Source organism: Neomonachus schauinslandi, chromosome 4 (genome assembly GCF_002201575.2).
Source record: "Neomonachus schauinslandi chromosome 4, ASM220157v2, whole genome shotgun sequence".
Taxonomy (NCBI): domain Eukaryota; kingdom Metazoa; phylum Chordata; class Mammalia; order Carnivora; family Phocidae; genus Neomonachus; species Neomonachus schauinslandi.
This window is the reverse complement of record NC_058406.1, coordinates 184,686,957-184,714,944: the sequence shown is the minus strand read 5'-3', so window position 1 is coordinate 184,714,944 and position 27,988 is coordinate 184,686,957. Positions and strand designations below refer to the sequence as shown.

Here is a 27,988-nt window from a genome sequence, read left to right as displayed (position 1 = left end):
GGGAGAGAGAGAATCAGGCTTCCTGTGAAGCAGGGAGCCCGATGCGGGGCTCGATCCCAGGACCCTGGGACCATGACCTGAGCCGAAGGCAGACGCTTAACCATCTGAGCCACCCAGGCGCCCCCGGGGATAATTTTAGTGGAACAAGGAAGATGCAAAGGTCCAGGGACTTATTTCTCCTGAACCTCTGGGCTCTACTGTTTGCATGGCTAAGCCAACGGTGGGGTAAGAGAGCATTCCAGAGTCGGCAGAAGGGCAGTGTCTGTGTGGCTATCGATGGGTTTAGAGGATGAAACAATGACATAAAAAGTTGCAGGTGCTGGAGGGTGTGACAGGAGGGGGCACTTGCTCCTGGCCTGGGCTTTCGAGCTCCCTAGAGGCCACGATGTCACAGGGACCCCGGAGGGGCAGCGGGGACCTGCGATGGGGCCTCGTGTGACGCGGCAGGGGGAGCAGCATGAGAGGAACGCTCTGTCAGCCTCTCAGAGACCTTCACTCATCTCTGCGGTCGGGTGACGGGCACCCCACGCTCCATGCGCAGTAGGGCCCCTGGCACACCGCAGGCCTGCAGCAAGCGTTCCTTTTCCGGTCTTACCTCTGGCTCCCTTTGTTCTGACATGTGGCTTCAGTGAGACAAGTTAATGGCGTCAGCAGCAGCACCCCGAGTGTGGCACACTGACCACGTGCCCGGTGCTCCCAGCCTCTTGCAGGACCACAGGCAGCCCACCTGCCGATGGGGAGGCGGGCCCTGGCGGGACGACCACACACCCACACCTGCACAGCGCGTGGCAGTGGGCCCTCCGCTCGGGTTTGTTCCTGCCCTCCTGGTGGCCCCCTTCTCCGGTTGAGTGCTCAGTCCTCGCTTTCCAGATCACCTGTGCTCAGTGTCCTGGTGCTGCCGTCTGAAGCCTGACTAACTCATTCCTCGCTCACCCAGCCGGAATTTATCTTCTCAGAGTGCCCTTCTGTATCTTTTCTCAAGGGTGCAGGGAGACAGGGACCGGGTGTTGCCTGCACCAGGGTTTCTGGGTCTGAGGTCCTGACCACAGTCCGTGTGCACCTTCTCTTTGCTGGGCCCTGGATGTGTTCCTGCATGTGCCCCCATGCGTGGGAACCACCTGAACCCTCACAATGTCCCCGCGAGGGCAGCGGCCATTAGGTGCATTTTACGGCGAGGAAATGAGGTGTGAAAGAGAGGCGCTAACGTGCATGAGGCCTCCTGCGTAGTATTGGGAGGCAGTGGGATTTGGACCCCGGCCCTCTGGCTCCGGGGTCGGTGCTCTTATCCACTGGCCTTGAGGATCCCGCTCGTCGACGGGTCTTCATCGAATGCCAAATCTCTTTGCCCTGCTCTGGCGAGGCACCGGCCCCCCGAGCTCTGTCGCCAGTGGCAGATGCCACAGCTTAGTGTGTCCCTGTACCCGGCTTATCTGTCAGCTGGGAGACGGCTGTCATTTGTTTGAAAGACAAGGATTGGATGAGATGGAAGATGTCAGGTTGAATTTATTCGGCTTCTTCATTTGATCGCCAGCTCATTGCTTTGCTACTCAGCCCAGAGAAAATGCATTAAGGTTTGCCGCTTGTCAGCGTCAGAGTAGGTCGGAACTTGGCCGGGGGCTGGTGCCCTCCTGGGCCTCCCTCTTGGGGAGACGGACTCTCGGTCTCCCATTTGACCGTGTCATGAGGCTGAGGGAGGGCAGGAAGGGAGAGAAGTTGTACATTTTCCAGATGCTTCCATGGTCCTCACTTTGATGTTGCCTCTGTGTCTCCCAGTTCCATGTCGAAAGAGCGGATAGCCGGGTACCCAGAGGCCCGGCAGGCTCCTCCTCCATCTGGGAGCTAGAAATCTCTTTAGAACAGAACCTTTTGTTACATTCTAACTTGTGATCACATGTCATAAAATCAGAAAGTTTTTTTTTTTTTTTAAGATTTATTTATTTGAGAGAGAGAATGAGAGAGAGAGCATGAGAGGGGGGAGGGTCAGAGGGAGAAGCAGACTCCCCGCCGAGCAGGGAGCCCGATGCGGGGCTCGATCCCGGGATTCCAGGATCATGATCTGAGCCGAAGGCAGTCGCTTAACCAACTGAGCCACCCAGGCGTCCCAGAAAGGTTTTGTTTGTTTTTTTTTTTACCTCAAGGATGTGACACAGAAGTGTGTTTACTTCACTCACTTCTCCTTGGGGAAGAAACATGAGCATCTGGAAAGACATTTTTGGTTTACAAAAATTATGAAATCAGTATTACATAAAAGTAATGATTTGAGTTTTGAAAAGTAAGGTTATTAAAAAACAAATTACAAAGTGGGTCAATGAGTTTATAAATTTAAAATGTTCTGTGAAAATTTGTGGTGGGGATTTAAGAGTTAAGCTCTTGCTATATTTAAAATATACTTTTAAAAATAAAAATTTGCGGGCGCCTGGGTGGCTCAGATGGTTAAGCGTCTGCCTTCGGCTCAGGTCATGATCCCGGGGTCCTGGGATCGAGTCCCGCATTGGGCTCCCTGCTCAGTGCAGAGCCTGCTTCTCCTTCTCCCTCTGCCATTCCCTCTGCTTGTGCTCTTCTATCTCTCTGTCAAATAAATAAATAAAATCTTTAAAAAAAAAATAAATAAAAAAAAAATAAAAATTTGCTCATGATTTTATAGTTATACTTCTTTTTTTTGAAGGGACTTGTTCTTTATTTTAAAAAGACACTTGTCAATTTTCAGTATCAAAACAGTTGCACTATTGGTTTCTTTCTCTCAGTCGGCCCCCAAAGAGAGCCCACCAAAGGAGGGTGCATTTTAAGCCAATGAGCTTCAGGGTGCACATCTAACAGACCTCACAGAAACCTCACCAAAAAGGGGAATTGGGGAGGAAAAGAATCTTTAAAATATCAGCAGACTGTCAGCCCACAGACTGTAGAGAGTTCTCAGCCAGACGGGGTGGCCAACGTGTCCCAAACCTAGAGAAACAAAGTCGCAAAATAATAAAAAATGTAAAAGCAGTTTTGTACATAAGCTGTTCGAGATTTCTCTAGAGCTGACTGATACAAAGCACGGCAAGATGGCACTTTCAGAGACAGCAGCTTCGTACCCAGCAAAGGGGGAGGAGAGGCTCTGTCCGTGGCAAACACATCATTTCTTTTTTCTTTCAGGGAAGTGAGAGAACAAGTAAGTGGTCACCTCAACATAAGGGGAACATGATGCGTTCTGTGGGTGGTTGGGGTAAGGATAGGACAAGGAGTTGGTCTCAGAGAGAGGTCTCACCCTCTGAATTTGTTGGGTCACTTCTGATGAAAAAAAATTAAAAATAAAGTCTCTCAAAGATACCTTAAAGCTGAAACCCCGAGCCACGATTTTGGCCACTTCTCCTGGAATCCTTCCAGGCTCTCAGTAGTGCAGGTGCGTTCCACTTTCCCCCCTCTTGCCGTGAGTGGTAGGCTGACAGGTCCCTTTCCACATGTGAGGCAGGGGTTAGCCTGCTGTTTCACAATTGTGGGCTTATTTGGAATGTTTTACAAATGGTCACTACATCAGCAACAACAAAATGTGGACATCACAGCATGCTTTTAAAGACATTTTGCGTTGTGCTCACATTCCCTTAAATGTTCCCAAAGGTGCTCAGGCTCAAGCCCAACTGGAATCTGGGGAGAGGCAGAGTCCGTTTGGTGACGAAGACACAGGGATTGGGGTGGGAGAGGTGGCAGGAGGAGAAAGCAGCCTTCCAGGTAGAGATCAGCCCCCAGTTTCAAGGCCAGCTTCGGGCAGGCTGGCTTCCGGCGGAGCCGGGGTCAGAGGGAGGAGCAGCGGCAGGTTGGGTGGGACTGGGGTGCTCCGCATCTTGCTCAGGTCAGGCGGGGGGTGGCCCAGCACCTCTGGGGCACAGAGGGGTGCCTCCTTGGTGCATTTCAGCTCCTCTTCCAAATTGTCCCTGGTCTCTGCTCTGGCTCGGCTACCCATCTCTAGGCAAACTCACACGGGTCTCTGCCTCCTGGAGTTGATCCGTAAGAACTTTTGTCTCTTCCTTGTATTTGTGTCCCTTTTGAGAGTGCTTTCTGCCAGCAGCGCTGAGACGCTGCCGGGTCTGGTCTGCTCATCCGTCTCCTGGCAACAGGACTCTGCCAGCCCAGCCCGCTCCTCCGTGCGCTCCCGGGCCCCCTCAGTCATCAGCAGCCTCCCAGCAACCCCTTCCTGCCTCCCATCTGCCTCTTCTGCAGTGTGCTCGACTTCTCGGAGTTGGATTTCCTGGGGTTCCAGCTTTTCTTCATCTTTGAGGCTCGGTTCTCAATGACCTCCATCCCTCGCTGGTGCTCATCGGCGGCTTTCTCGGCTTCCTGGAGCTTCAGCAGGGCCGTGGCCAGGTGCTCCTGGGCGCGGTCCAGCTCCTCTTCTCCCGGCGGGATTCTACGGTTAGAATGGTGGGGTCTCAGCCTCAGCCTGCTCCCGGGCCCACCTTGCCCCTCCACTTCCCGCTGCTGGTGCCCGGCCCCCTCCTCTGCGTGTTTGGCTTGCTGCGGCAGACCCTGGATCTTGCGCTTCGCCGCCTCGATGGTGGTGACCCCGCCATGGCCCCCCCCCGCCCCCGCTCACACAGGCATTGCTCCCACAGTCACATTTGCAGTCCTGACCTCTGAGCTGTAATTTCCACATGAAAGCTGGCCTGTCCCCTGAACGTCATAGGGTCCTAAATCCACTCTAATCCCAGTTGACTTAATTATCTTTTCCTTAAGGGTGTCACCATGTTCTTTTTGGAAGCCTAAAGCTTTTGGAGTCGGCCCCAAATTGTCCTGCCCATCCTACATCCTCTTAACTGCTTGGATAGGTTCTGTATCCATTCTAATGCTTGAGTTTTTTTCAGGTGGGATCCCTCTTCTCTTTCAACACCTATTTCTTGGACTCTTCACATCATGTCCTACTTCCTGGCATTGCTCATCCCGATCCATTCTTCACACTGAAGCCAGAAATATCTCCTTGAAATGCACAGAGTCACATCCTTCTGTCCTTGTGAAGCTGCAGTGACTGGCCCTTCCTATCTTAATAAAGTCTTAGCTCCATCTCAGGGACATTCACAACCTGATCCAAACCATCTTTTTAGCCTAATTTCATTTTACTTCCATCTACGTAATCTGTATTTCCTATATATTGGACTTTTTTGCTGTTCTTTAAGCGTGTCCTGTGGTTTTCCACGCTGTTCCTATTACAGCATGCTCTGTCCTACTTTCCCCGTTTCCCATGCTGTGCCTCTTCACCTCCTCCTTACCTTACTTAGCTCTCAATTCGGCATGATTTCATTATGTCCTGAGAGTAACTTTGCTCTGGTTCCCTCATCAGATCACGGACTCCTTGGGGACGGGGCCATGCCTTATTCACCTTTGATCTTTCATCATTCTGGACGGCACTTTTACCTAGAAAGTAGTCAATACATGCGGAACTGAATTAATTTATGTTGCCTTTTACTACTAGCAAATAACATACTAGCAGGTAACAAATCATTTGTTAGTATATATTAATGGAGATCCCACCAGGCATAGAAGAAGACTGAGGACTTAGGGGATCATGTTGTCCTTGAAGAGGTGGCATTTGGGTTGAATGTCTAAGGTAGGGATCATCCTTACACAGGGCAGATACCCAATATTTGTTGGTTAAAGGGATGTTGAATGAAATATGAAACAGTTTTAGAAGAAAGAGAGATGGTGGAGCATAGCCCGCTATTATGAGTGAGAGCCTGGTGGAGAAGTGAAAGGCACCCTGAGCTAGGAGGAAATCTTTCCAAGCTTCAGTTTGCTCATCTGTAAAATTGGGACAGCAGTGGCATCCCTCACATAAGCTTTTGGGGGACAGTTTAATGAGATAACATATGTAAGGTGTTTGGCACAAGGCCAGGCATATAGTAAGTTCTCATTAAATGTCAGTCGCTGCCGTCGCTCTTTTTTCTGAGCACTGCCAAGAGAACAGCATGTCGGGCTGGGAAAGGCTGCATGCGTCCGTATGGTGAACTCCCGCCTCTGTCAGAACGAGGGGGCCTCAGCAGCTGCTCGCTCCACGGACATTTCAGGGTGCTGCCTTCTTTTTAAGATTTTACTTATTTATTGATCATTTTAGAGAGAGAGGGTGAGAGCAGGGGGTGGGGAGGGGCCGAGGGAGAGGGGGAGAATTTCAAGCAGACTCCCCTCTGAGTGTGGAGCCCGACATGGGCCTCGATCCCAGCATCCTGAGATCAGGACCTGAGCCAAAACCAGGAGTTGGACAGACGTTCAACCGACTGCGCCACCCGGGTGGCCCAGGATGCTGTCTGCTTTAAAATGCACGAGGAGCAGTTATAAACAAACCCCGACTTTTCTTTATAAAACTGCTTTGAAAATTCACGTCTAAGTATTTTTGAAATAATTTTTACTGTACAAATAGTGTATACTCATTTTAGAAATCTTGGAAAACATAAACAGAGAAAGAAAAAATGATGTATAATCCTGCATGGGCAAACACTTAACAAACATTTCAGTGTAGTTTTTGAGTATTGTTTTCTATTCTTTTTAAATTGGACTTACCTTTAAATTGAATTTATTTATTTATTTATTTTTAAAGATTTTTATTTATTTGACAGAGCACAAGCAGAGGGAGAGAGAGGGAGAAGCAGGTTCCCTGCTGAGCAAGGAGTCCGATATGGGACTCGATCCTAGGACCCTGGGATCATGACCTGGGCCGAAGGGAGTCGCTTAACCGACTGAGCCACCCAGGCATCCCTAAGTTGAATTTATTTTATAAATACAGGTTTGCATCCTGATGTTCCATGTGACAGAAATTTTCCATATTATTGCAGACTCTTTGTAAATGTTGTTTTAAATGATTATGTAAGTTTGCCCTGTTACTGTACTATAGCTTATCTATTACTTCATAATTGGATATGCAGATATGATATGATTCTTTTAATTATTTATGAAATCTTTATTAAGATAATTTTCCCTTCTGTGTCTTTTATTAAGATCTCTAGAGATACTTAAATATTTTGTAGGTGTAGTGCTTGAAATAGATGATGATACAATGAGCTGGTGGCTTAACGTATTTGCCTTTCATTCTGGTAGAACATGTTTACATACTTGGAAAGAACAAGGGAAAATATTTAATCTCCTGGTGTACTTGAATGATTGCTTATCAGAGACTCTGACCTGCCACTATGTAAACTAGGTGAGAAACAAGAACAGAGTTATACGAGTAGGAGACAGCTGAAGTGGCTCACGGTGGGTTTATCGAAGTCCATCTGCAGTCTGTTGAGGAAGGGCTTGTTTTCTTGGTATGTGACAGGGCTTATTCAGTATCTGCTGTTTTGGCAGATCATTAATCTTTATAGTGGTGACACATGAGACCGTTTTGACCTTTGTAATTGGACCATGATTCTGTATGGATGTATATGCAGAATGAAGAAAAGCTGAGTTGGTTTTTTTTGCTAAGGAAGATGCTTACCTTGCTGGACACGTTGGATTGGCTGTTTCAAGATATTTGTGTGTTCGTCTATATTTTCACATATTGGGGCAGTTTGGGTGGGCAGTGTGACAAAATGGAAAAAAACAGAGAGTTTGAACTCGTAGTTCTGAGTTTGAATGTAATTTAGCCACTTAGTGTCTGAACGACCCCAGGAAAGTCACGTGACCTTCTGAATGAAGCCTCAGATTCCCTCTCTGTGAAATGGGCCCAGCAATGCCCAAAGAAGTCGCTCCGTGTGGTGGAAAGAGCACTGGATTTGAGAAGCCTGGACTTAAAATCCCAGTCTTGCTCGCGAGCAGCGTATCCCACCTTGGGTCCTGCAGTTCATCGAGGGGTGCGTGTTAATACCTAGCAGGGAGACAGGGCTGGCAACGGCCCCCCACCGAGGCCAGGCTCTTCCGCGGACCGCCTGGACACGCTTTGCACACACAGTTCCTGCCACTTTGGAAGTGGTTGCTCTTGGGTTCCTGCGCCCACCAGAGTCTCCTTCGACGGGACACATGCCATGAACCCCCAGGAGTTCTGTGTCCTCATCGGCCTCTGTCATATTCACCCCCCCATTGCTCTTGCGCAGACACTCATCTTTTGGCTTCTTGAGTCTCAGCCCAAACGTCTGGCATTGTTTCTTTTCGAACTCATTTTCTACCTCTTCCTTTCCTTCCTGCCCATGACCTCAGTGTTTCCCAGAATGTTGTCCTCAGGCCCTCCAGTATTCTGTCATCACCTGTATGCTCTACTCTCGGGTGATTTTCAGGGCTCCCAGGACCCTCCGTTCTGCCAGCGCACTTGCCTTGTCACCATCCAGCCGTCTTGGGTCTCTTCGTCCTCCTGGGCGGCTCCTCCGTACTGTCGACTCGGCGTGTCTGAAGCACTCTGTTGGGGTGCTGTGGTCGCTGGCCTCTGAGCTCCAGCATCTCCATTCCACTTGGCGTCTCTGTGGTGCACCCAGCCCCATGGCCCCTGCGCCCCGGGCCGGCCGCCCCACCACCCTGCCAGCGCCCACGTCCGCTCGCTCAGCCAAGTCTCTTCGCTCCTAAATAGCGAGGAGACTTGCTGGACTGTGGCGCCCTTGCTCACACCCACAGGACTGTGTGTCCCAGGGCCCACGTCACACCTGGCATGCACTGTTATCATCGTTATGGTTTTCATTGATTTGTTTTGATCATGGTAAGGTACACATGACATAAAATTTACCATTTTCACTATTTTAAGTGTATAATTCAGTGGCACTGAGTACATGACACTGTTGTGCAGTCACCACCACCGTGTGTTTCTAGGACTCTGTCTTCTCAAACAGCAGCTCTGTCCCAGTTAAACACTAACTCCCATCCTGCACCCCCAGCCCCTGGTAGCCTCTGCCCTGCTCTGTCTGTGTGAACGGGACAGCTCCCGGGCCCTCCTAGGAGTGGGCTCATGCCGTCGTTGGCCCTCTGTGACCGGGCCCTCACCGAGCACGTGCCCTAAGGCTCATCCGTGCTGTAGCAGGGTCAGGACGGCCTTCCCTCCTTAAGGCTGAATGCTGTTCCCTTTTATGTACAGACCACACTTTATTTATTCGTTCACGGATGGACACGTGGCTTGCATCCACCTTTTGGCCGCTGTGATTCACGTTGGCGTGCACACGGCGTGCGAGTGTCTGTTTGAGCCCCTGTTCTCACTTCTTTTGGGTGTCCGCCCAGAAGGGGGATTGGTGGCTCACACGTAACTCCGAGGAACTGCCCTCCTGTGATCCTCAGGGGCTGTCCCATTTTACCCACTCGCACGGTCACGTGGTTGCCTTTTGCGTCACTCTGTCACATTGCCTTGTATGACGAAAAGAGAAAATAAGTAAAGCACATTTCAAAGTTGTTGTTTATGACGTGTATGTCGCAGAGCAATGGCATGCTCGTCCACGGCTCTGAGCTGGAAGCTGGGCCGGGGCCTCCGCTGGGTGGGTGGCGGGGGCCTGCCTGCTTCAGCACAGCCTGAGTTGGGGGGGGGGGGGGGGTGGGGGTGGGAAGGTCCAGCCGCCCGGTTCCTGGTGTCCCTGAGGACTTGCATGTCATGTCTTTCAACATGGGCTGTATCGCTGATAAAGACGACCTGTCATCTCTATCTTCAGTTTATTTAGAAACAAGGTGGGCAAAAGGGGCCTGTTTATTGGGAACCCACAAGAGATCTCAGCATCATAATGTTGAAAGATCAATAATATTATTCTTAGGAAAGCAATTTTAAGGCGAAGTGTGGTTCTTAGTTCTGTAAGTGGAGGCATCAGAATCGATTCTAAAAGTGTAATTTCAGGGCCCCTGGGTAGCTCAGTCGTTGAGCATCTGCCTTTGGCTCGGGTCACGGTTCCAGGGTCCTGGGATCGAGCCCCGCATCGGGCTCCCTGCTCCACAGGAAGCCTGCTTCTCCCTCTCCCGCTCCCCCTGCTTGTGTTCCCTCTCTCGCTGTGTCTCTCTCTGTCAAAAAATAAATAAAATCTTTAAAAAAAAAAGTGTAATTTCAGATTGTATTGGGCCACATCTGTACTTTTTTCCTCTGTATTCTCTTATTCTTCCTTAGTTTTTTTCTTTCATATTTGGAAGAAAAGATGTGCTTATTTCTCTTCTTCTTTTTTTTCTGTTGCCAGCAAAGCAAGGTTTACTGTGTGATAGTAAAGTGATAGTACAAAGCTCCTGAAGAGGGAGGGAACCCAAGAGGGTGGCCCCCCCCCCTTTTTTTTTTTGCTTTTCTCTTCTTTCATTTTCTACCTATTTAGAGTATTGTAACTGACTTAATTCAGACACGGTTGTCTCAGATTATCACTTTACAGGGAACACGAAGCGCTGAACGGTGAGATGGTGCTGTCCTGGCTTTTATGCCAGTGACAACTCTTGAAACGGCACATGGCCTGTGGCTTCTTTTTATGGTCAAAAGTTTGGGTGATCAGATCTTCTGCTCCTATAAGAAACAATATAGTTAGGTGGCAACTTTCTTTACAAACGTTCTCTTTGCATGATTTCTTTAATTTCTGGGATGGAAAATAACTCTCAAGGGCATTAGGTGCTCTACCTTGGCTCAAATAATTGTTGGGTGTTCTGATCCAGATTGGACAAGATTTATAGTGATGTTATGGGCTGAATGTTTATGTTCCCCCTCCTAAGTCATATGTCAAAGCCCTAACCACCCCAAGGTGATTTGGAGGTGAGGGCTTTGGGAGGTGATCAGGTGTACATTAGATCTTGAGGGTGGGACCCTGAAGGTGGGATGAACGCCCTAGGAGAAGAGGAAGTGACACGAGAGCTCTTTCTGTCTACGCACACGTGCACCGAGGAAGGCCTTGTGAGGGCACCATGGGAAGGCACGTATGCTGCAGACCAGGACATGGGCTCTCACCAGGGGCGCGCAGCCTCCAGAACTGTGAGAAACACGTGCTTATGGTATAAGTCAGCCCGTTTATGGCATTTTGTTGTGGCAGCCAGAGCAGACTATGGCAATTGATTTTTAGTGAAATAAGTGAAGGAGTCATCACTTCCCTCTGACCAAATCATATGCTTATGGGAATGTTCGGATCTATCACAAGCTTCATTCCAGCTTGGCTTGTGGAACACGGGCTAACACCACTGTGGCCTTGGGTTCTTCTGTGTTTGTTGTCCTGACACTGGGTTTCTGTGGTCAGACCTGATCTGTGGGGACAGGAAGACTCGGTCAACTCGGATCGGAACTCCAACCTTGTTCTTCTCTTGAGCAAATCATTTCACCTCCCCAAACTCATTCAGTATTTTTGCTTTGAGACGTTTTCAAACATAAAGGTACAAAGAAAAATAAAATGAATTCCTGTTATCAGTCACTGGAGTCAATGGTTAGCAAGATTTCTATACATTTACTTCATCTCTTGCTTTTTTTATTTGCTGAATTATTTTAAAGAAAACCCCAAGATATCATTTCATTTCATGCCTTCGTTCCTTAGTGTGCACAACTAAAAAAAGGACATTTTCCTATATGACCAGAATGTTAATATTACACTTAAAAATTAGTAAGTCATTTTGGTAGCATTTCATATCAATCCACAATCACATTTCCCAGCTTGTTGCCGAGCTAGTGTTTATCACCTTCAAGAGGGGGATAATGATACTCCCCACCCCTTTTTTTGCCTCTGAGCATCTCTACTTTCCTTCCCCGGATAGGAAGCCTTCCTTGTCTGCCTGGCAAACCTGGGCCCATCCCCGTCCCTGCAGCAAACGTCAGTCTCTGAGGGTCCTGTCTCACAGAGAGGGGACACACGTGGGAGGCATATGTGAAATATTTGGCAGTCGCCGTCCTGCAAAGCCAGGGTCACCCTCCCCCACTGCATCCAGAGCCGTTTACTACTTGACTCTTTCTCTGCAGAGTCCCTGTGCTTCCCGCATCCGTCACCCCTTCTGACGTTTTCCATCTTAGTCTGTTCCCTCTCACACGTGCCTTAGGCAGCTTCTCTGCCAGGTTTTCTTCTGTACATACAGCTGATGATGATATATTAGTGTTCCTTCTATGTCCTTACTCTTTTCTTCCCCCCCGCACTGTGGACCTCCGACATCAGATTTCTTCAGTCGCCATATGTCCTTATTCTTGCCATTCTTTCCCTGCAGCAGCAAAACCTCCAAGTACTGTCCTGTGTGTCTGCTTCCGGGGTCCGGTGGCCCTTGACAAAGACCAGTGTTGCTTCTTCCTTATGAAGCCTTCTTGGCCAAATCAGGTTTCCCGCGTGCTCTTCTCCCAGACTCTGACCCTGCTTCTGTGAAGCCACTTACGAGGAGTTGTAATGTTCTGTTTTGACATTGTGTTCTCTTTCCACGTGGGACGCTTGAAACACCGAGCCCGTGTTGCTCCTGCGTCAGGGGAGCTCAGTACACTGTCCTGAGGCTGTTGTCGCCGGCTCCGGGGCTGCTAGTCTGCATCGTGTGCACAGAGAATGTGTGTTCATTTTGTTCTTTTATTTTACTCTTTTTTTGGGGGGGGGAGAGGAAGAGGTGGGGGAGGGGCAGAGAGAGGGGGAGAATCTCAAGCAGGCTCCACGCTCAGTGTGGAATCGAAGCTCGATCTCACGACCCTGAGCCGAAATCAAGAGTTGGACGCTCAATCGACTGAGCCACCCAGACGCCCCTTTTTTATTTTACTCTTGAACAAAGAATGATTCTGTGTTACCTTTTTGAAGAAATAAGGTCAGCCAACCAACAGACACATAGATCCTTTAACACCTTCTGTCTTCTGAGCACTCTTGACAAGTTAGGGAGGAACAAAAAAGATGACAAGACTCTCCCTTTAAGGAAATTATAGTCCAATAAACTATTTTTAGCTGCTATACCTTAAATAAAATTTAAAGGAAAAATCAGTTACTATCTCACCACTTAAAAATTTTTGTAAGTTGACCCTTTTGTCAAGGTCTAGAGAGACAGAATCTAGTAGCAATGAGCACCCCGGCCTCCAGATTCTGATCTCTAAACACTATTTCACACTAGAAGATTCTAGGTCTGGGGCTGAAAATGAGCTAGAAGGAGCAAGCCTTTGATAAATAATGGGGCCTTATGTAAAGGACACAGGATTCAACATGAAGGGGTTCCCACTGGACAAAGATGGGACAGTTTGACCATCAAGAAAGAGTATGATGGCAGTCAATTGAAATACCAAATATATAAAAATCCACCAGTTTGCAAAGATTGTAAGTCATGTATAAGTCTCTGGTCATTGTTGGAGGTAGTTTTCTACTCCAGGAAATACGGGGAAAGTCTGTTCGCTAACCCTCTTTACTCTATCGTCTGTGTCTCAGGGTAGCCAATTGGTTGATGAGGAAAAAAACCCTTCCTTATAGACAAATTCTGTGTTTTAGGTACAGAGAAATTAAAGAATTACAAAATCACCATTTTGTCATCCTTGATAAAATAACAAATCTGGGCAACAATGTATAGCAGAAGCTCAAATCCACGAGGAAAAAGGTCGATGGGACCTTTCCAGTGGGTGGGCCACACCAGCAATCGCCCAGGAGCATTTTACTCTGGAAACCGCACTATCGTGACCTGAAGCTGAGAAGCAGCCTGAGTTCTTGTGCCCGGCAGAAGCTCCAGAAAGCGTAGGCGCTCTGGATGGCAGTGTGATGAGAAGGGTAGGAGCAGGAGAATGTGCTGATAATCGTCTCAGGAGCTGAGTACATCCCCGCATCTCCTCCCCGGCTCCTGGGGCAGGTGGCTTTCCACCTCAGCAGCAGATTAGCATTTCACCCGCCGGAGAATAAGGAGAAGGGTGATCTGGCTGGAGCCCCCTGGCGCAGCTGGCAGGGAGGGCCCCACTAACGTCAGGGATATTGAGATGTGCACCTTCTCCCCCAGCTTCTGCAGAGCCCCAACGACGCCCGCAGCAGGTTCATCTCCCACGTGGAGAATGAGCAGACCCAAAGGAGGGGCCGGAACACAAAGGCCGGGGCTTCCCTGGCGAGCTGGCCCAGCAGGAGGAGCCGCGGCCGCTCTGCCTCCCTGCTGGCACTCACGGCGTACCCCGTCTTCTCTGCGGAGAAGCCAGTCTGTAGCTAAGCCAAGGAACCTGCTAGCCTTGCAGGTGGCACTGAGCTTCGCAAGGAGATTCGTTTCCATCTTCACTTTAGTGGGGTTTACTGAGAGGGCGTAATTCGACTTAATAGGACACCTGGACCGGGAGCACTGCACATAACATCAGGCAGCTTAGGTCATTTGCACGCTGTCGGCTGGAGCCCTTCAGGAGATTCATCATCTGTACATTGAAGATGATGTCAATATTTAAAGAATTTTGTTCATCTTGCGGATGAGCATTACTGTGTCGTATCCAGGATTAATTCTGGTTGCTTTCATGCCCTCATGTTCCCCCGAGAATGATGTTCAGACACAGGAGATGCCTGTGGCCACCACTTATCAGTTCAAATGTGTGTCCTTGCCTGGATATTTGTTATTTCTGCTCCCCGGTCTTCGAGGAGCGCTGGCCTCACTTTGCAGGCTTTGCCTATTCTCTGGCAACTCTGTCGTGTTTCTCCCAGTTCCCGCCATCTCACTGCACGCCGTGTGCTCGTCTGCAGTTGCTGCTTTTTAGAGCTTTGCCTCTCTCCATCCCTAGTAGTTTCTTTAGAGGCAACCGTTGGCTCAGAGAGGTTGAGTGACTTCCCCTAAGGCAGTCACACCTCCCAAAGGAGGGACTGAGCCAATCCCTATGAACCTGGGTCTGACTCCACTGCCCCAGGCCTCACCGGGTGGGAGTGCTGTGTCCCTCTGTGACCATGGTCCCCAAGCCCTCCACCTTTCCCCGCAGGCCATGGCCGAGAAAATAGAGGTCAGATGGTGTGAACTCCCTGTCCCACCCTGTCCCCAGTCCCTGCTTCTCTTCATTCTTCTGAAGGGATCAGTGAGAAGACCACAGGCGTAGGGCCAACACAAGATCTTGGAGAAGCCCTTTAACTCAGCTTGGTCTCAGCCTTCCCGTTTGCAGACAGGGCATCGAAATGCTCGTCTTGAGTAATTATGCGTCTTGGGGTGTGGAATGTGCTCTTGAGCTCTAGAGTGTTACGAAGTCTGCGAGCACGTGTTTAGAGCATGTCGTGGACGATAAGCAAGCATTTTCTGGTTCCTCTTCCCCTTCCTCCTAGTGAAGGGATGGGGATGGGGCAGAGCAAAACAGTCTGATCTCACAAAGCTCTGTTTTTGTACCAAAAATGTTGATGTATAATTATTCCCTTAAATATCTGTTATATAGATGGACTGTAAACTCCTTGGGGACAGGGCCTGGCATTTTGCTTGGTACCTAATAATTTGTGGAAAAATATTTGTCAGGTAATAAAATATACCGATTCACCAGTCCTGCCTGCCCACTGACTTTCTTGGAATTTGGTAAGGATTTATTCTCTTGGGAAATGAAATCTTGTATAAAACAGGAACTTAACTTCCTTTTTTCCTGTGTACCTCTAAAATGGAGCAGTTGCTAGTGATTATTTAAGTAAAGTGACTAAAGCTGCTTCTTTTTGTTTCTTGTGATCAGTGCCCCTTTATTTCTGTCAAAGATTGGACTCAAAGGACTGTCATGGATTGGGTTAAGAATTTTATTTTACTCAAACCCCTCCCACCCCCCCAAAAAACGCCCAAGCCCCCTAGGTTTTGTTAATTAACTTTTTTTTTTTTAAATTTCTCTTCAGAAAAGAAAGATGTGACTCAGAGTCTAGAGAACTACACATGCAAATGTCCTGGGACAATGGAGCTCCTCACTCTCCCAGGCGGCCCCACCCTGCCTCCAGTGCCCTTCACCAAACTTCCCATTGTCAGGTAAGGCGGGCCTGCCTGCGTGCAGATCAGGCCCTTCACTGCCAGCATTTTCTACAGATCTTCACAAGACTTTCCTTTTTTTAAAAAAGATGTTATTTATTTATTTATTTTATTTTATTTTATTTATTTATTTATTTATTTATTTATTTATTTATTTATTTATTTATTTATTTATTTATTTATTTATTTATGGTGGGGTAGGTTGCGGGAGGGGCAGAGGGAGAGAGAATCTCAGGCAGGCTCCACTCCCAGCTCAGAGCCTGACACGGGGCTGGATCTCACAATCCGGAGATCGTGACCTGAGCCGAAACCAAGAGTCAGACACTTAACGGTTTGGGCCCCCAAGGCGCCCCAAGAGCTTCCATTTTAGGTTGGCTGGGTGTCTGGTTCCTTATGTCATTAAAGCTCCACAGCAGCACCAGGCAGTGTAAGTGTCGTGTAGATGAGAGCATCGGGCCAGGGGCATCACCGCCCTGCCGTCGTCATGTGCCTGTCAGGAGGCAGAGCCAGGTGCAGACCTGGTGTGCCTGGTTCCAGAGCCCATGCCGTGACCTCTGCTGTGAGGACATCGAGCCTGACCTTGCCTCTTGTACTTAGAAGCTTCTGGTGCTTGCCCGCAGTCTCAGGCCCCTGCAGTCCAGGAGTGGGCGTAGCTGCTCGTGGATCCTGTGGTGCCTTTGCTGAGGCTCTGCTCCCTCCGAGACTCACCCTTCCTCCTCCCCATTGTAATCTGTGCACGCTTATGCTTTCAGACTCATTACAAGCCCCATTTTTAGGAAGCTTTCCCGATACTTCCTCCTGCTGTCCACCATCTGCTCTTGGGTAGAAGAGGCCTTGGATTCCCAGAGCACCTGCTGCTGACCTCTCTCCCAGTATCTGCCACTGTGTCCAGTCCCTCTGCACAGCTCGCAGGGCTGGAGAGACTGAGGGCCCTTTGGCACGTGCAAAGTGCATACTTTCTTTTTTTTTTGTAAAGATTTTATTTATTTATTTGAGAGAGAGAGAATGAGAGAGAGCACATGAGAGGGGGGAGGGTCAGAGGGAGAAGCAGACTCCCTGCCGAGCAGGGAGCCCGATGTGGGACTTGATCCCGGGACTCCAGGATCATGACCTGAGCCGAAGGCAGTCGCTCAACCGACTGAGCCACCCAGGCGCCCTGCATACTTCAAAAGGGTTTATGAGCTAATCTCATGGAATGATTTTAGAATTTCTGAAAGATTTGTTTGAAGACTGAAAAGCAGTGGGCATTCGACATTTTGCCGTTCGTAGAAGTGCTGTGACTGTAGGATTCCACGTGAGGAAGATGTGACCATCTCTGAAGCACTCCCGGCTTGGCCGTTTCTCCCAGGTTTCGCTCAGCATTGCAATACGGCCGGGAGGGCCTACAGAGTTACTGAACAGGTCGCTTTAACCCCCCTGGGCGTCCGTTTGCTTAAGAAGTTTTAAAACCCACGGCATTAGGTTATTAGGAGAAGAACACGTCAAAGTCTATGGTGCTGTGCTTGGTAACTGCGGCTTTGCTCTCTCCTTGCCTTTCCCTGGAGGCAGGCATAGCAGTGCCACACGAAATGGTTTTGTTGCCAAGGTGAGGACTGTGTGCCCCTGAGAGGTGGGACAGAAAGGGTCACTATGCACAGAAGTCCCTAGCAGGCTACCCTTGAAATTTAAGACGTCCTGATGGGCACGCATGGAGTAGTTTATCAGGCACAGTTGGCAAGCTGCCCCATCCCAAAGCCTAGGCCGTGGCCTGAAGAGGTGCTCTTGCTACTCCTTGGAATTTCTCAGAGCAGACCTGCAGCCCCCGGCATGGAGGGCCCCCGAGGAAGTGTGCTGTAGTTTTGTTTTGCACTCTGCTTCCTCGTGGCTCATCCAAACTCAGGAAGTCAGGGTCCTTGCTGGGCCTTTCTGCGTGTAAGACTTCAAGTAGAATGTATTTGATTTGGGATTAAGTGTATGGTACAAATTTTTTAAATTAAAATCTAGGAAAGCCTTTCTTAATAATTTTTCATCTTCATCATGACCTGGATCATTCTTAAGTTTAGGCAGCCTTGCATAATAGAACATCCTGAACCTAACAGAATGTTCTAGGATTTTGATGCTGCATCTAGAGCCCCAGGCTGTCAGGACTTTTGTCAGTGGAGCTGGGTGGGTTGGTCCACGCAGGTTATTGGGACTGAGGAGGAAAAGCGCCTGTCCTCCACACAGAGACCCCAGAAGGGAACGGGCTATGTCACGGACGCAGCCCTGGATGGAAGTTAGAAACTTTGGGTTTATTCTTCACTAGCGTGTGGCCTGGGTTCTGTGAGCCTCAGTTTCCTGATCTTTAAAATGGGCTTAAAAATTGCTCCTCATGGGGCTATTGGTTTTGTTTTAGTTGAGCTGATGCATATAAAAGCGTGGAACACAGTGGCTGGTGTATCCTGAGCACTCCATAAATCTCAGTTTTCTCTTGGAGGTATTTTACACCTACATTTTCATTATTATTATTATTGTTGTTGTTATTATTTAGAGAGAGAGCACGTGTGTACAAGCGGAGTGGGGAGGGGCAGAGGGAGAGAGAGAATCCCAAGCAGATTCCACGTCCAGCCCGGAGCCCGAGTTGGGGCTTGATTCCACTGTGAGATCATGACCTGAGCTGAAGTCAAGAGTCAGAGGATTAACCTACTGAGCCACCCAGGTGCCCCAGTACACCTAAATTTTCAAACAGTGCATTGATTGAAAAAATTCTGTGATGTTAACATTTTAATCCCTGAGCTGCCTACAAACGTAACAACAGATTGGGTAGAAGCATAATAGTCTAACTTTTTGGCAAATACTATTAAATTTGCGGTGACCAGTTTTTTGGCATTGTATCTCTTTCACTGTCAGGGTCTGTGTGGCCTGTATTGGACTGTTTAAGAAAAACTGGTTTTATGTACTACCCACCTTGTGTAAACATGTTCTAAAGGTTCTTGGAGACTTTCAGCTACAGAAATAAGCCCTCTTTGTCCCAGTGAGTCACTGATTGCATCACTCATGCCTGATCTCATTAAAAACTAGAACTATAAACTGCATGTGATCAGGTGTAGGAAGCCTCGTGGAGGGGATTTTTACCCCACGGTAGCATTAGCACCACTGGCAAAGTGTAAGGAAATGCCTTTGGAAGATATGGAAAATCAGTGTATCTCACCGTCTGCTCCGCTCCCTATTGCTCATAGAACAGAACCCCACGTGCTCGCCTTGCACGGCTTACAAGGCCACCTGTGGCCTGCTCTGTCCCAGATTTAATGTGAGCTCCTCTTCCTCTGGTCCTACCAGCGCCACACACCTCCCAGAAGCACTTGGAGTCCCAGAGTGTGTGACGGAGTTTTATTCCTTTGTTCTGGCTTCATCTTCTGCTTGAAATGTCTCCACTGCCCTGACTCTGCCTATTGTTACTTAGTCATCTTTCAAGATTTAGTTCAAGGATTAACTCCCCCATCTTTTCCTAACGCCACCAGATAGAAATAGGTACAGCTTCCATGTACATTGCAAATTACCTCGGCTGCAATTTGGCTGTGCAGAAAGGGGCCAGAGCTCTCTCTCTCCTTCAAGGGTGGTCACAGTGAGAAGGCACTGCCTGTGAACGAGGAGGAGGGCCCTCACCAAGGACCCAAGCGTGCTGGCGCCCCAATCTTGGACCTCTAGCCTCCGGAGCTGCGAGAAGGAAATGTTTGCTGTTCAAGGCCCCCGTCTTTGGTATTCTGTCATAGCAGCCCGGGCTGACCAAGACGAGCACTCTGATGGCCTGGATTGTCCCAGCCATACAGCGGGGACTGTCTCACGTTGTGGGTGGTCTGCATGTCCATCAGGCGTGAGTGTGATTTCTCAGGAGCGAGCTCTCGACGGGAGTTAGGCAGCAGAGAACGCGGAGCTGCACTGTCGTGTGCAAAAGCAAACAGAGGTGGAGGGTGTTCTGGGATGCCGACTAAAGCTGGCAGACCCACGTGACTGCTGGTCAGTACTCGGAGCGCGGCAGGCGCTCACAGAGTCTGTGCACTCTGGTTAGCGTATGGGATTGCCGCCCTCCTACAAAATCAGCCTTCCTCGTTTCTCTCTGGAGAGGGCCGATGCAGCACTGTGGACTAGGACAGTGTTCCAAGGACTTGTGCCTGGAAACATGGACTTTATCAGTTTAATTTAAAAAAAAATCCCAACCAGGCATTGGAAGAAAGAGCTCAGCAATATGTACATTTGAGGACTATGCTTCTGATAAGCGTCACAGAATGAGTTGGTGGGAAATGCCCGCAGCCATGTGTAAGTGACCAGACCTGCTGTGTAGAATTGTTGGACACAGGCTACTCTGATGTTCGTGATGCCTCCTGGGTACGGCTGTGGCTTTAGAAGAAGTGACTGGAGCCATTGCTCCTGTTGAGGACTTTCCTAGTTTTGGACAGTCAAACCGTCTCATCAGCTTACAGGAAGACACCTACCTGCTCTGTGGGCGTGGGAGCATGACATGGGCTCACCCAGAAATGGTTTAAAGTAATGATGATGCAAGTTAACAAAAAAAAGGGGGGGGGCAAAATATATCCCTGCTGTAATTCTGTTCTAAAATTCAATGAGTCAGATATTTATTGAGTGCCTGAGATGTGCTTGGCCCAATGGTGAACGCTGGGGCTTCAGTCCTGGTCAAGCAAGGGCCAGATTCACACCAGATGGTCAAGCAGGAGGCTGCCAAACCCATATCCAGTTCCTGCTGGCCAGAGCAAGCGCATAGAAGTCGCATTAAAACTAGAAGCCGTCTTCTATTCCTTCTAGAACTCTCCATAAAATGGTAACGTACACAAAAGCAAGTAACAGTCATGGAGACTATTCACACATAGCAAGTTGTGAATTACTAAAGAAGAAATGGTAGTAAAGCTAAAATGCCATTTACAGTGAACCAGTGGGGCTTTCCGGAGGGGTGTACTGGAGGCGGGCTGGAGGGCGTTCGCTGGTTGTTTTTTGATGAGCTAACATTGAGCTCCTTCAGTCTGGCAAAGAGCTCTGGAGTTAGGGTATTTTATTTTATTTATTTTTTTAAAGATTTTGTTTATTTATTTGACAGAGAGAGACGCAGTGAGAGAGGGAACACAAGCAGGGGGAGTGGGAGAGGGAGAAGCAGGCTTCCCGCTGAGCAGGGAGCCCGATGCGGGGCTCGATCCCAGGACCCTGGGACCACGACCTGAGCCAAAGGCAGACGCTTAACGACTGAGCCACCCAGGCGCCGCCAAGGGTATTTTAATTGATAAGGACCAAACCCTTCAGTCAGAATGATCTTTGAGTGACTTTGGTGCTTTTAAAACGTGATGATTTAGTTATTTATTTTTAGAGAGGGAGCCCACATGTGCATGAGCAGGGGGAGGGGCAGAGGGAGAGGGAAAGAGATAATCCTCAAGCAGTCACCCTGCTGAGCATAGAGCTGACGCAGGACCCTGAGATCACGACCTGAGCCGAAACCAAGAGCTGGATGCTCAACCGACTGAGCCACCCAGGTGCCCCAAAGATTTTATTTTTACGTGATCTCTACACACAATGTGGGGCTCAGACTCATGACTGGAGATCAAGAGTTGCACGCTGTACCGACTGAGCCAGCGAAGTACCCCTAAAACTTAAACTTTTAAGTTAATTATATTATTTGAGGCAGGATTACAGATATTTATTCAAAAAAGGGCTTAGAAGGCCATGATAGTCGGGGCGGTTTTCTTGGTTGATGAAACAGGACAGGCAGCCTCCCAGATCCCAGTCCAGGTGGGGCTCCCATGACCTCATCAGGTGCAATGTTGTCCAGAATCTTCCCTCACGTTCGTGTGATTGCCATGCCTGCAACCTCCCTGATGGAGCTCACACTAGAGCTTCATGGGGATCGTGAGAAGCGTGTGGTCCAGTCAGGAGTGAGAGTGGGGCGCTCACTGACCTGGTGGTGTGTGCGCCCTTTCCAGCCATGTCCGTCGCGCCTGGCCAAGTGTGGGGCACATGTGGCCATTTGAGTCACGGCCCATCTGTGCAGAGATACGCGGTGGGCTCTTATATATGCTTCTGCTGTGAAGAAGGTAGATGGATTCAAAACCAAGTGAGGGAAGGTAAGCCGCTTTCCCCAACATTCCCGTCGTCCGTGTGTGTTGGCTCAGGATCCCAGCCAGTGCCCTGCAGGGCCCCGCTCAGTCCCCATCAGCCACAGTGAGCTGAGCACAGCCGGCCTTTGACGTGGCGGCAGTTTTCAAATGGAATCTCTACTTACAAGCCCTGCTTTGGACACTTGACCCCTGGAACTCTGCTTTCCTGTTGGCAGCTTCATAGACTAAATGTGGTCTTACTGGTTCTGCTAAAGGGGCTATGTGTCCTGTAGGTCAAGTGCCTTGAGTGATTGTTTTTCCCATAGGATACATTTTATAAGAAGATATTTGATGCTAAGTTTCAAGTTATGCATGAACCCTGTGGCCACTGTTGGGTTACTTTTCTGGCTGACCATGTCCTTAGAATTCCTTTGCATGTTTTAAGAGCCTTTTGCGTGATCTGGAATTTCTGTGCTGGTATAGATGAATCCTGTAGAAATACAGATGACATCACATTTTTAGGTGGTGACGGTGGCATGTCGTAGAAACCTATTTGTGTTCCAAGAAAACAGACTCATTTTACACATGAATAAACTCTAAGGCTCAGATAGACCGTGCCTGGTCCAAGGCTCAATAGCCTGCTTGTAGCAAGGTTGGGACCAAACCTTCGTTTCTTTATACCAGTCCAGAGTTAGAGTCTTTGCACCAGGGGCTTTGCTGTCTGTTTGTAAACAAGTGTTGGTTTAAGGAGGGGAAGAGAAAGGCTTTTGCAGCCCACTCCGTGTGAGGCACTGTTACAGGTGCTTTATGTATCTTAGCTTGCTTCATCCTCAAAGTAGCCTGCCACAGTTTGAACATGCCACTTCAGATACTCCTCCTTCTTTGCCTGAGTTTGGAATATAGGAACAAAGGCCTGTCTCAGACAGGTGGAAGATCTGGTGAACAGCATGGCTCAGGTCTGGCCAGATGATGTTACCCCAGTGTCTAGCAGAGCTGGGTAGGACTCTACGCCTCTTTTGGAGGGCCAGGCCCCTTTCATTCTACGTGGACAGGATGATAGAAAGTGCCCCCTGCAAGCAGGCGGGCCCCAAGAGAAGGGGTTGAGCATTGCACACCCTGGTTGTCCTTCCAAATTGGCCCCCTCCCTTAAGAGGAGGGAGGGAGGGGCACGGTGAGGTCAGGACTATTCCTCTGAGGACGTCCTTCCCATGGCAGCATGGAACTAGGGAAAGGAGGTGTCCTCTTCCCCCACAGCATTATCAGGTAGCTGGTGTTTTTCCTGTTTTATAGGTGGAAAGGTTGAGGTGCAGGGAGGTGAAGTAGTCTGTGCCAGTTGAATAGTGGGTAGGTCCTTCAGATGGTAGTCAGGGTGTGCACACCACCTAAACTTGCTTCTCAGGCAGACTGAGAATTACCTGCAGGGGAACGCCTCTGGACTGGGTGTGCATGGACATGAGACCCACACCAGGCATGCCGTCTCGGCCAGCTTTACAGTTTGCTCATCTTAGTCCCCGTGCAGTGCACAGGTATTTTTTGCATGCTTGCAAATGGCTAGGGTTTGCAACTGTTAGTAATAAACTGCTTAGGCTTGAGTTTATAATTTTGAACGATTTGGAAGCTGAGTTAGAAATTCAACTCTTGGAGGTGCCTGGATGGCTCAGTCGGTTGAATGGCCGGCTCTTGATTTTGGCCTGGGTCATAATCTCAGGGTTGTGAGATGAGTCAAGCTCTGTGCTCAGCAGGGAGTCTGTTTGGGATTCTCTCTCCCTCTGTCCCTCCCCCCCACTTGAGTGCGCTTGCTCTCTCAGGTAAATGAATAACTCTTTAAAAAAAAATTCTGGGGGTGGGGGCACCTGGGTGGCTCAGTTGGTTAAGCGTCTGCCCTCAGCTTGGTTCATGATCCCAGGGTCCTGGGATCGAGCCCCAAAGTTGGGCTCCCTGTTCAGCAAGGGGGGGGGGAGCCTGCTTCCCCTTCTCCTGCTCCCCCTGCTTGTGCACATGCGCTCTCTCTCTCTCAAATAAATAAATAAATAAAATCTTTGAAAAAATAAAAATAAAAAATTCAACTTTTGGGAGTTTATTCATTCAATATTTACTGAGGTATCTATTAAAGTATTGTACCAGGCACTGGATGCCCGGGTGCCCCTGTCCTGGAGAGCTCACAGCTAAAGTGAAACAGATAAGAAATTTTAAGTGATTCTGATCCTGTATGAATAAAGCTTAGCGGAAGGGTGCATGCAGAGACAAGGGAGTCAGAGCAGGTATACAAGGTACAGTCCTGGGCTTCGAGGACTTGGTCTACTACCTTGGATTATTGTGGGAAACGGACGGAGTCATGCGTGTGGCCGTCAGTGACGGTCCAGGGAGGGTACGTGGGGAGTTGTGAGCAACTGCTGGGTGCCGTAGGGGTATGTGTGCATAGGACAGGACTGCGCTAGGTATCGGAGATCCCTTCCAGCTGAGAAAGCAGTGCTTTGTGGACTCTCTAAGGGGGTCTTTGTTAGTCAGTGTCGGTTAGCCTGTGCTGTGGTAATAATTCTCATCCTGACATCTGAGAAAGCTTAACCCTTACAACAAGGGTTTACGTCTCCCTCACATGAAATTCAGTGCAAGTCGGGCAGTTTTCCAGGGCAGGTGACCTCTGGGGCTACTCAGTGCTCCAGAGTCTGCATCCATCTCTGCCCCACCTTGCCAATATCTGGCCTCCAGGATCACCCTGCGGTGGAGGGAAGAGAGCTGGAGGCCGGTGCACTGCTTCAAAGTGCTTTGTCTCGAGGGTGGGTAACATCCCTTTGTATGTATGTACCATAAAGATACTGAGCATTGCCCCCCGTCGGGGAGGAGTATGTGGAAACCATGATGAGCTACCACCTCGCACCTGTTATGGTGACTGTCATCAGGAAGATGGGGGGAGGAGGATGGGGACCTCATGCAGTGCTGGTGGGCATCAGATCAGTCCGGCCACTGTGGAGGTTCCTCAGAACATTAACGATAGAGCTACCCTATGATCCCGCAATCCTACCTCTTGGGTATGTATCCAAAGGGAATGAAAACAGGGTCTCGAAGAGATGTCTGCACTGCGTGTTTATCACAGCATCATTCACGATGGCGAAGACTTGGAAACAACCCAATGCCCGTCAACAGATGAATGGATAAAAAATGTATGAAAAGGGGTGCCTGGCTGCTTAGTTGGTGGAGCATGTGACTCTTGATCTTGGGGTTGTGAGTTTGAGCCCCACGTTGGGTGTAGAGATTACTTAAAAAAAAAAATCTTAAAAAAAAAAAGTGAAAAAAGGCATCTTAAAGGAGCTGAAAGGAAAATAAAATGAAAAGCAAACAAAGGGCTCAGTCCCAGGAGGACATGCACGACCCCCCTTACAGCCCACTGGCCTTACCTTCCTGCGAGGAGACTGCACACACACAGGGCAGGAGCGCTGGCAGGGTCACTGCCGGGCCACCCCGTGTCCCCACCTCAGAACATTTCAGATCCTAACCCTATTTGCCTCGCTGGTCATGGGAGGGGGTCACAGGTTTAAAAGCATAGTCTCTCCTGCTGTCACCAGCTTCCAGCCCGGCAATTTGGACAACTTGTCTCTGTGGTGTCAGTTTCTGATCGATGACGTGGAGGCATTAGTAATAGAAGCCAAGCTAGGAGGGTGGTTGGGATGTTTTGTTGAGGACAAGGGCCTTGGTGTGCTCAGGCTGTGCAGATTGGCGAGTCCCAAATAAACGGGAGCTACCCGATCCCAGTGTGAGTGGCGATGAGTTCACATCTGCGGCTGGGAGAGCAGTGTAAGTACAGGCTGTGCTGAGCGGCGGGTCAGCCTTGCTCTTCATGACGCAGACGGCCCGATTAACCTCTGGCCCTTCCAGTCCCCTGCTCTCCTGTGTGCTGAGGGCATGCCTGCCAGGAGGGAGAAGAGAACTGGCCTTGCCGAGCAGTAGGTCCCGAGCCCTGACGTGACTGCTCGCAGTAGTGTGTGAGGGAGGACCCTGGGTGCGTTCTGTAGGCGAGGAGCCCAAGGGTGGGAGAAGGCAAGGCACCCACGGGCATACAGCTGGATTTCGGCCTGGTCCTCGTGGCTGCTGGAGCCGGCGGGGGGAGCGGCTGCTGCCCAGGATGGCCCCGAGTGACCACGTGCACTGATCTCCTGCTCTTCCTGCCGAGCTGGAGTGCTTTTCCCTCTGCTCTGGGATGTCCTGTTTTTCTGACACGTGGGATTTGGTAGTATTTACGTTGAAACCAAGCTAACAAGGCAGTTGAAGTATTTTTGTTCCATTTGAAACACTAGGCGTGTGAAGCTGTTGAACCTTCCTGCCAGCCTCCGGCCACAGAAAATGAAGAGCTTGCTGGGTCAGAACGTGTCGACCAAAAGCCCGTTCATCTACTCACCAATTATTGCGCACAACCGTGGAGAAGAGCGGAACAAGAAAATAGGTAGGTGCGTTCCTCCTGACTTTCTGGCTGTGCCCTGCCGCCTGGCCTCCAGCGGCTTTTCCAGATTCCGGTTCCTTCATGCGTGTGTGCATGGCTCTATCTCAGTTTATGCAGTTTGCTGCCATTGTCAAAACTCTGGCCCTAGATCTGATTTTTTAAAATTGATTTCATCAAAGGTGAGTTTGTGGAAGTTCTAGAAACCAGAAGACCTCTGTTATCAGGACTGAAGCAGACAACAGGAGAGGGATCGTCGGAGTCCAGAGTGACCTCCGGATCATCCGAGATCAGAGGGTGACTTGCGCTCAGACCTGCCTGGGGTATAGGGACGGCGCATGCCGTTCTCTGTTGGCCCTCGCAGCCCTGGCTTTGTTTGCCTGGGGGCTGAGGATGCCAATTCTGAGGGGTCTGGGGGCTCAGCAGGGACAGGTGGAGCCATGTTTCAGGGTAGGGCAGGAGCCAGAACGCATTCTTGAGAATCTCTAGTGCGCTTTTCTGTGTGCCAAGCTCCCCACTGGGTCCCAGCCCTGCCTGCTCCCCTCCTCCCTCGCAGCAGACCCAGGGCTCGTGCGCCACCCTCTCTGTCTTCCCGACGCCTGGCCCAGCAGTGGGCCTCGTTCTTTGCCAGCTCCCTCTTCCTTGGGCCCCTGACATTTTGGATAATGGTGCTGATTACTGCCAGACATGAGCCTGTGTGTCACAGTGTCAAAGCGAAGGGGTCAAGAGGCCTGTCCTGGTGGGTACTTGCCGATTCTCCCTGAGGAGTTTCAACACAAGACCTGAGAAGCTTTTGCTCTCTGCTTTTGAAGTGCAGGGCTTTCTTCTCCTGTTTCATTTCTACTCGTAATCCCTGCACCATGAATGTAGCAAAAAGGCAGCCTGACTTCAGGAGGCCCTACTTCCTAGGGCATAGGTGCCCTTCTGCCCTGGCGGTACCACCGACCCCCACAGCGTGGACCTCGGCCCTCCGTGGCCTGGCCTGCTGTGCAGTACTCTGCCTGCCTCTCTGTTCTCCTCCTGCCTCTCTTACCTACCCCTGCTCCTCAGACCCAGCCGCACGGGTCTGTTCTTGGAACAGAACGGTCTCGGTGCTGGCTGTGCCCTCTGCTGAGGCTTATGCCCTATCATCCCCAGAGAGGATGCTCCTCCCAGCACCCCGTGCCTTCGAGGCCCAGGTCTCTTTATAGCACCTACGTCCGCGTTCACGTTTCTGTTTCCCCTTCCTCCATCTGCTCCCCGCTGTGCCGACAGCTGCTATTATAAGATTGTTGCACAGATGTGGGGAGGAATGGGTAGATATTATGAACCCCATTTTACAGATAAGGAAACTGAGATTCAGGGAGTTCAAATGACTTGCTCAAGAACTCAGAGCAGGCCTTGGCTCATGATGCATTTCGTGCTTATTGGCCGGCACCACGGGGCCCAAGGCCAGAGGGATAGTGTGAGCGTTATGCAAGTCACGTGGTCTCAGTGAAGAGTTCCTACATAAATACCAGCACTTGAAATCCTTAACATCTGGAAGCATTCACAATTAGTAAGTTATCTGAACACCTTAAAAACAAAGTATTTCCTGAGTGAGGAGGTTGTTCCCAGGACAGAGGGCATGACTGGGATAGGAGCACTAAACCGACCCCAAGCTGCTCTCTTGTAATGGCCAACAGTCCTTATTCACACTGTGCTTCATCCAAGGGTGTCACAGTTCAGCTCAGTGTTCTTGGAGCAAGGATGGCTTTCTCCTGCGTGCAGGGCACACATGGAAGGGGCC

At 49.7% G+C, this 27,988-nt stretch overlaps 1 protein-coding gene and 1 pseudogene across 2 annotated transcripts in view; one reads left to right on the top strand and one right to left on the bottom strand.

Annotated features, from left to right (window-relative positions):
* The window catches only part of TRAPPC9 (trafficking protein particle complex subunit 9), a 572,354-nt gene that overhangs the window by 81,353 nt on the left and 463,013 nt on the right, over positions 1–27,988 (top strand). For both annotated transcript variants that reach the window (XM_021688817.2, XM_044914681.1), the window contains 2 exons: positions 15,606–15,732; positions 26,081–26,226. In XM_021688817.2, the coding sequence (XP_021544492.1) occupies positions 15,606–15,732; positions 26,081–26,226 (273 nt within the window). The remainder of the gene's footprint in view (positions 1–15,605; positions 15,733–26,080; positions 26,227–27,988) is intronic.
* LOC110578749 lies at positions 3,933–8,006 on the bottom strand (annotated as a pseudogene).